Here is a 7,824-nt window from a genome sequence, read left to right as displayed (position 1 = left end):
AGACTCCGCACTTCCACTGCAGGGGGTGCGGGTTTGACCCCTGATTGGGGAACTAACTAAGGTCCCACATGCCGTGTGGTATGGCCAAAAACTGAAAAAAAGGTTTCGGATTCGTCATATGCTTTTTCTGTGTCTATTGATGACACAGAAAAAGATGATCATGTGGCTGGTTTACTTTTCTTCCCTTCTTGGAAGCGTTGGGTTGGAAATTTCAACTCTGTGGTTTTTTCAGGGGTCAAAAAAGGGTTACAGTTTTATAGCTCTCCCCATAAATAATTGCAGACTCACGGATGCAGTAAGTGTTTAGGACAGATGAGAAAACAAAACCAGCTCCTGCTGTGGCTCAGCGGTTGGGGGGAGAAAAACGAATGAAGATGGCTTAGCAATGAGTAATAGAGACGGAAATTCAGGTGTGCGATTGCTTTTCCTTCAGTAGAAAGGAAGAAGGAAAGAAGGGGATGGGGGAGAGGGAGGAAGGCTGTTTCTTCAAGATTTTGCTCTGACATATTTTCTGTAGGGCTCACCTCTTGCTATCAATGGTCTGTGATACTCTGGGTTAATGTCAAGACATCAGGTGTTGGGCACAATCCAGCTGTCTCTATAGTTTTAAAACAAGAAAAGATTGGCATCACTAATAACATCTACGTGGCAACTTCTCATGCTGGGGAGAACTTTGAAATCCCCTCCTTTAATTGAGTAATACGTCCAGGGCTGGTAGTAATACGTGGCTGCTGGTAGCTGGGTCCACGTGGTGAAAGGTGGTAAGAGCTTTGGGCAGGGAAGAAGGGGACAGTTTACTATAAGACATTGGGCAAGTCACTCTCTGCCTGGGTCTCAGTGTAAAGGGGGGGAGGGTTCCACCACCAGAGGAGTTCTGGGATCCAGGTCTATGAATCCGCAAGGGGGATTTTAAGCTCCCCGCCCAGGTTCCAGAATCATCAGCCGGTGATTCAGAAACAAAACCAAATAACAAACAAAAAAGCCCGATGAATTTCCGGCATTTCTCTAGATAGCCACGTTAGGGTTCCACCCATTCTCCAGGGCTCTGTACTCTCAAAGCCACATCAGCTCATCAGTGCCCTGTAATGACTTCCCAGGGGGGCCTGCTGGATCAGGGCTGCTATTATTACTGTAGCAGCATAATGGGGGCTCTTATCAGATACGCAGCACCTGTTTAGGGGCAAAGGGTTTTGCTGAAACAGTAGTTACTGATTTCCAGTTTTCAGTGATGGAGTGAGAAAGTACCTAGGGGCCAGGGGCCACCCTGGGGGCATACAAAGTACAATAGTTAGCAGATAGGGTAAGTTTTTTTTGTTTTTTTTTTTAACATCTTTCTTGGAGTATAATTGCTTTACAATGGTGTTAGTTTCTGCTTTATAATATAGGGTAAGTTTTATTTAACGCAATCTGTGTTAAATGCTTTGCCTGCATTAGCTCACCTAATTCTCCCGTAGATCTTATGAGATATGCGCTGTTATGCCCATTTTACAGAGAGGAGACTGAGGCTCAGAGAAAGTGGGCACTTGGCCAAAGGCACATAGAGCATCTTGGGCTGTCTGTATGCGTCTGAATGTACAGAAATTTGTTATGGGGAGAGAAGGGCCGCCCTCCGGAGGGCAGGGAGCACTGGATCCCTTGGCGCGGGATCTGGAACTCGAGGGTGGGGGTCCGCATAGTCTGAGGGTGGGGAAGAAGGAATGCCAGAGATGGGGGACCCATGCGAACCGGGGAGAGCAGGGGGTGGAAATCAGGAGGGGAGATTCAAGGGTGTCCGGGCACGTGGCGGGGATCGACGAGCAGGGGCAGAATCCGAAAGGGGAGACACCAGTATGGGGCGAGTGGGGTCTGGGCTGAAACTGGGGGTTCCAGGGAGTGAACGGGGTCTGGGGTGTAACCCGGGGTGTTTCGAGGGTAGTGGGAGATCGGAGGGGTGGAGGGGAAGGGCAGAAGCCGGAGGGTCGCAGGTCCCTGGCGGGCTCTCAGGCCCGGGTTAGCGGCCCCCACAGGTGGCTGGGCGCGGGTCCAGACCGCGCGCGGAGGCGTGGAGAAGCCGGAAGCCGAAGCCGCAGCGTCCCGCCCCGGCCGGTCCAGCTCCCGCCCCCGCCGCCGGGAGCTCCTCCCCGCCGCCCGCCCGCCAGCCCGCCAGCCTGTACCGCCAGCTCAGACCTCCCGGCTCGACTGGTTGCGCGGGCGGCGGTGAGTGCAGCGCTGGAGGGCTGGCGGTCGGGGCGCGGGTGGGGGGCGCGGATGGGGGCGGGCAGCGGCCGGGGCGCGAATCGGGGGTACCCCGGGCCGGCGGTGGGGAGCGAGCGGGCTCCGTGCGGCGCGAGCACCTGCTCCGGGCTCCACGCGGGTCGTGGCGGCCGGGAACCCTGACGGGTCCCCGGGGTCGAGGTGGGGTGGAAGGCGTCGAGGTCCCGCCTCGATCTTCTGTGCGGCGCCGGTGAGGCCGGGTTTCCAGCCTCTCGGCGCCTGTTCCCGCCGCGGGACAGGCTGGTTCCGTTCCTGCTCTGCTAAGTGGGCAGATCGCCCGCGGATCGCGCGCGGTGGGGTCGTCCCGCCCCAACCTGAAAGCGCGCCCCTTCCTACTCGCGGGGCCGCCTCCCCGGAGAGAACTCCCCGAGGCTTTTCAGGAAAGTCTCAACTCGCTCTGGTGGGAGCTATCTCAAAGTTGAGATTTCCAGAATCATCAGACGGTGATTCAGAAACAAAACCAAATAACAAACAAAAAAGCCCGACGAATTTCCGGACGCCGGTCCCAGAAATTCGACTTCTAGGGGCCACGGCATCTGCGTTTTTCCCCTGACCCCGGGGGTTCCCCGCAGGATTCAGGACGGCTCTCAGCCGCTGACTGTGTGGACACCCGAGGGCCTAGGGAGCCCCCAGCAGATGAAAATCCGGGACACAGAGCAAAGGGAGCCTGGGCCCTGGCTAGACGCCCCCTTCATGGGGGGGTAAGGTGGGCACCCTGTGAGTGCAGGGCTGGGGCGGGACCCCATCCACTGCCGGTGCTGGATGGATGCCAGTGGCACATGCCGGCGAGGTGGACCTCGCCCCTCCCTACCAAGATAGGCAGGTCGCCCCCTCCCGTCTGCTGTACAGGCCCCTGTCGATCTGGGCAGTGGGGTAATTGTTGTGCCAGAAGCCCTTGGTCAGGGTCAGGGAGAGGAGGTGATGGGAAATGGGTGTATTCTGGAAGGGCTGTGCATTCCAGGGATCAGGCCAGCTGGTCTTTGAATAGTTTTCTGGTGGCTTTTGTGCTTCCGATAAGTGGGGCTGATGTCATTGCCTGTTGGACCGAGCTTTGGTGGCTGGGAAATCCAGTTTCTGGAAGCCACAGGACCTTCCCATCTTAGCCCGTCAGGGTAGACTCTCCCACCCGTCCTTCCCAAGAGGAATAAATCCTTGGCCTGGTGAGCTGGCCCTGGTTCAGGCGCTGTCTGGAATGCAGGTTGGCCCTGCCGTTCCCCTGGGGCCCTTTTAAGGAAAGACATGGTTTGCATTAGTGTGTGCTTGACTGCCTCCCTTACCTTCCTACTCCCACCCCAAGACGTCTCTGGGTGACTCTTCTAAAATGGGACTAACCTGGATGCCGTGTAGTGGGATGAACTGGTATTTGGGACTCCACCAGCATGTTTGGTTTTATCACAATTGGCTCGGAGTCCAGCGAGCAGGTGACTTGCTCTACCTGGCATAGAATAACACCCATGCTGCACTTGGCTTACCTCTCAGCCAGTCCTTGCTCTGGAATGTAAATGTGCCCCAGACTCTCTAAGAAACATTTATTGTAGCTCTGCGATGGGAGAGGTCCATCTTCTCTTTCCTGTTACTTTAAGGCATGAATAATACATGCTTTTATTCAAATTTGTAAAAGTATCCTTGTTGTAATGTTTTCGTGGATTAAGTGACTCGGTGATTGATCTGAGATGGAGAATCAATTTCTGAAGTCTCTTAAAATACTAGATAGAAGTCATTTCGCTGGCTCTGGAGAGTAAACTTCCCTTTGTTCCTGTGGTCGCTTTTACGCGATAGCTGTGGGGAAATAAAGTGCTACCCTTGCCTTGTAAAGGACACAGAAGAAATGGCTCCCGGTCCTGAGGGGTTTATGCTGTGGGTGGAAAATGGAAACACACAAAGGTGAAAAGCCAATGCTCAGCAATGCCCCTGTGACTCTGGAAGGATTGAAAGGAATGGAAAGGAGGGAGCTGTGAGCTGGGGGCCAGGTTAGTCGGGGAAAGTTTCATAGCAAAGCAGAGGCCTGAGTACAGGTAGCAGAAGGTACATGTGGACTTAGATGGGCAGCATTCCGAATGAGCAGGAGGGGCTCAGCAAAGCTTCGGAGGAGGCACGGACTAGCCCATAGCTGAGAACAGTAAAAGGGGAACCACTGAGAGCAAAGGAACCGGAAGGCCTAAGTTCATTTTCAAGGAGATAGGGCATGATTTGTTGCCATTACCCACAACCAGAGGTGCTATGGTGCCACTGTGAGAACGGGAGTATGCCCTCAGGGACTTAAAATTCTCCCACCGAAGATCAATCAACCCCAGCTACAGTGATGGTGGAAAAAGCAAGATCTGACACGAAGTCCAAAGTCTTGGCACGGTGACTTGTCCTTATTTGTGCTTTCACTGCCACAAAAATAGCTCAGTGGGCGAGGTGGTCCATCTCAACATGCAAATAAGTCCTCCTTAACTCTGCCAGACTTAGTACTGACGTGTTTATGGTGTCTTTGGTGCCTATTTGGCCCCCCCATGGCCTGTTCTGAACTTGACTGGTGTTTACTTATCTTAACATTGTTATTTGAGTTCTAAGTGGTACTTTCCCGGGTCCTCACAATTTCATCTTATTGTTTGCACTCCGGGCAGTCAGGATAACACTTTCGTAGCTAATGAAGTTGTCCCTTAGCCGCAGGTTATTTCAGTAGGAGAACTGTGTGTCATTTCATAGGGTTTAAGACCTGGACAGAAGAAAGGAAATATCAAGGGTGTCTGTGTGGTGATTCCCTGTTCACCTAGTAGGTAGGAGGTTAATTCACCAAGATCGGAAAAGCCAGAGGCACTTTCTTCTTTGTGGGTGAAGAAGGTAACTTCAGGGAAAATGATGATGGAGAATTGAAGCTTACTTAGCTCGTGGAGTTTTAGAATTGACAGTGTTCCTGGGGTCAGTTTAAGAGCTTAGCATTGACTTTCCCTAACCTTGAGTCCAGGGAGGTTATTCATAAAGGCTGCCCTGATAGCTTTTAAAGTTATGTAAAAAATAACAATATTACAGAAAGCGTGAAAGATAAAGAAGATTATCAGGTATAATCTCACCCTGTGAATGAAACAAGTAGCATCTGTTTTCCTTATTTGGCCGTTTTATCTTTTGTCATGGTGCCTGTTTTTTTATGAAGTTGTAATCAGGGTACATGTCATTTTGTCTTCTGATGGAGTCCCATTAATGTTCTCATTGTGCTGTTTCATCAAAAACTATCATTCATGTGGAAACTGGGGATGTGGTTTCACCAGGAATCCAGGGGGAAATTGCCCTCTCTGATTGTGGGGGAGCAGCCCAGCTCCCCAGTGGAAGGATTTTCCATTCTACAAATCACTGTAATTTGTAGTTATGCCATCTTTGAACCTGGCTCTCAGATTGTGGTCACTTTATCTTTGACTTGTGAAACAGACTGAATTTAGAAGATGTCATTTGAAAACATGTCTCTGAAATCTTTCCCTGTGAGCTTTGGTATTTTTTAACTGAGGGAGACCGAATCTGAATGTGTTTTGGGGTCCATTAGCCTAAGAACCTTAGTGTAATTTCTCACTTCCTTTCCCAAAGAGAGTTGGAGATCCCAATTTCCCCTTTTGTCTAAATTCTTCCTCCTTACTGACTGAGAGCTTAAGAAGCACCATTTGCCTGGGACGTTTTCTGGTGCCGTATACGGGTTAAATTACATTACAGCAAACACGGCGTCGCAGAATCTTTGTATTTTAAAGATTGCTAGCCAGTGGCCTTTAGTTTAAGAACTTTGAACAATATTTGATGGACTAAATGTAGAAGTCAGGTAATTCGTTAGGGTTTTTGAAATCAGGTTTCACTTGTGCTCACATTATTGTAAAGAACATTTTTCTCCAGCGACTGTGAAAGACCAGCTCTCTTTGACCTCAGCTGGTTCTCCTCCTTGTGTACAAACTAGACTGTTTTCTTAGGGGACCTGACAACTTGCATGTGTGTGTGTGTCCTCCTTTTGCTGAAGGAATGCCTTTTTTTCCTGGGGTCATTTCTGTGATGCACGTATACCCGGAGCAAGATTCTTTTCTGGGGCCGCACGGTGGGGGCAGAGAGTGGAATTGAATAGTCTTCCTCTTTTTCTTCCTGAAAGAACTGATCTTAGAGGATTAAGTTGGTGGTGAAAAAGCTGCTTTATCTTCTCTCTGAAGGCTTTGCCCTTTTGTATGTTGATCTGATACCTAAATCTAGAAAACAGGAGGATATATTTTTAGAAGAGTTTATCACCTACCTGTGGTTAAAACCCCTTTGTGAGAGTTTTAAAATCTATCTTAAGGGAGGGGGTACAGATCTGTGGCCGAGAATCAGTGTGCATTCAGCTGGGAGGTTTGGAGATTCATTCAACTCTAAGGCCCATTTGCTTAAATATGGTGATATCTATCTATCTACCTAGGTAAGTATCCATCCACTCATCCTCAGTGAGAAATAATAGAAACCCTGATCATCACCCCCGCCTCCACTGAACCTTTCCCATTTAACCAAAATACACTTGAGAAAAAAAAAACTTAAAAAAGTAAACCTTAACATTTTTTTGCTTTTGTTTTTAAAAACTGAACTTGAATGCTTTTGAGTGAGGCCTGCCTGCTCCAGTTCATCTTATAGTTTAATTTTAGATTTGCGGGAAAGTGGCAGTTCGGGCAGGGAGTTCTCATCTACCCCTCACCCAGTCGTCCCGACTACCCCCCGCCCCGCAACATCTTACATCATCACCACAGGACATTTGTCAAAGGAGGAAACTGACATTGGTAGCTCACTGTTAATCACATTCCAGACGTTATTTGGAGTTCACCAGTGTTTCCGCCAACGTCCCTTTTCCGTTCTAAGATCCCACCCAAGGTACCATACTGCATTGAATCACCCCATCTCCCAGTCTCCTCCGGTCTACTATGGTTTCTCAGTCTTTCCTTTCCTCTCTGGAGAGCACTGGGCAGAGATTTTATAGAATTTCCCTCACATTGGGTTTGTCTGATGTTTTTCTCATGATTGCACTGAGGTTATGGGTTTGGGGGAAGAAGGCCTCAGAGATGAAGGGCTCTTTGCATCACATCACATCAGGGGGTACATGATACCCATGTGACATTGCTAATGATGTTAACCTTTGTCTCTAGCTTAAGGTGGTGTTTGCCAGCTTTCTCCATTGTAGATAGTCTTCTTCTCTTTTCCTAGACTATTCTTTAAAAGCAAGATACTAAATCCAGCCCACACCTAGGAGAGGGAGGGGCTAGATTAATCTCCACCTCCTGGAGGGAGGGGGCTTCTACACATATCATTTGGAATTCTTTTGTAAGGAAGATTTGTCTTTATTTAGGAAATACTTCTCTAGTTATAAGTAAGTACTCGGGATGTAAATGTATAATAAAGGTAATTAATATGGCTGTACATTATAAATGAAACTTATTAAGAAAGTAAATCCTAAGAGTTCTCATCACAAGGAAAAGAATTTTTTTCCTATTTCTTTAGTGTTGAGTCTTTATGAGAGGATGGCTGTTCACTGAACTATTGTGGTAATCATTTCGTGATGTATGTAAGGCAAATCATCATGCTGTACACCTTAAA

At 49.0% G+C, this 7,824-nt stretch overlaps 1 protein-coding gene across 2 annotated transcripts in view; it reads left to right on the top strand.

Annotated features, from left to right (window-relative positions):
* The first annotated feature begins 327 nt into the window (after nt 1-327).
* LITAF (lipopolysaccharide induced TNF factor) overlaps nt 328-7,824 on the top strand; it is a 32,341-nt gene continuing 24,844 nt past the window's right edge. Inside the window, exon 1 of one of the 2 annotated variants that reach the window (XM_060031749.1) lies at nt 328-410. In XM_060031749.1, coding sequence (XP_059887732.1) covers nt 386-410 — 25 coding nt within the window. In that variant the 5' untranslated portion in view covers nt 328-385. Of the gene's footprint in view, nt 411-2,139; nt 2,197-7,824 lie in introns of those variants that run through there. The other variant, XM_060031750.1, reaches the window with a different exon arrangement.

The sequence above is a fragment of the Delphinus delphis genome, chromosome 15, assembly GCF_949987515.2.
Source record: "Delphinus delphis chromosome 15, mDelDel1.2, whole genome shotgun sequence".
Lineage (NCBI taxonomy): Eukaryota > Metazoa > Chordata > Mammalia > Artiodactyla > Delphinidae > Delphinus > Delphinus delphis.
This window is presented reverse-complemented; position numbering and strand designations above follow the sequence as displayed.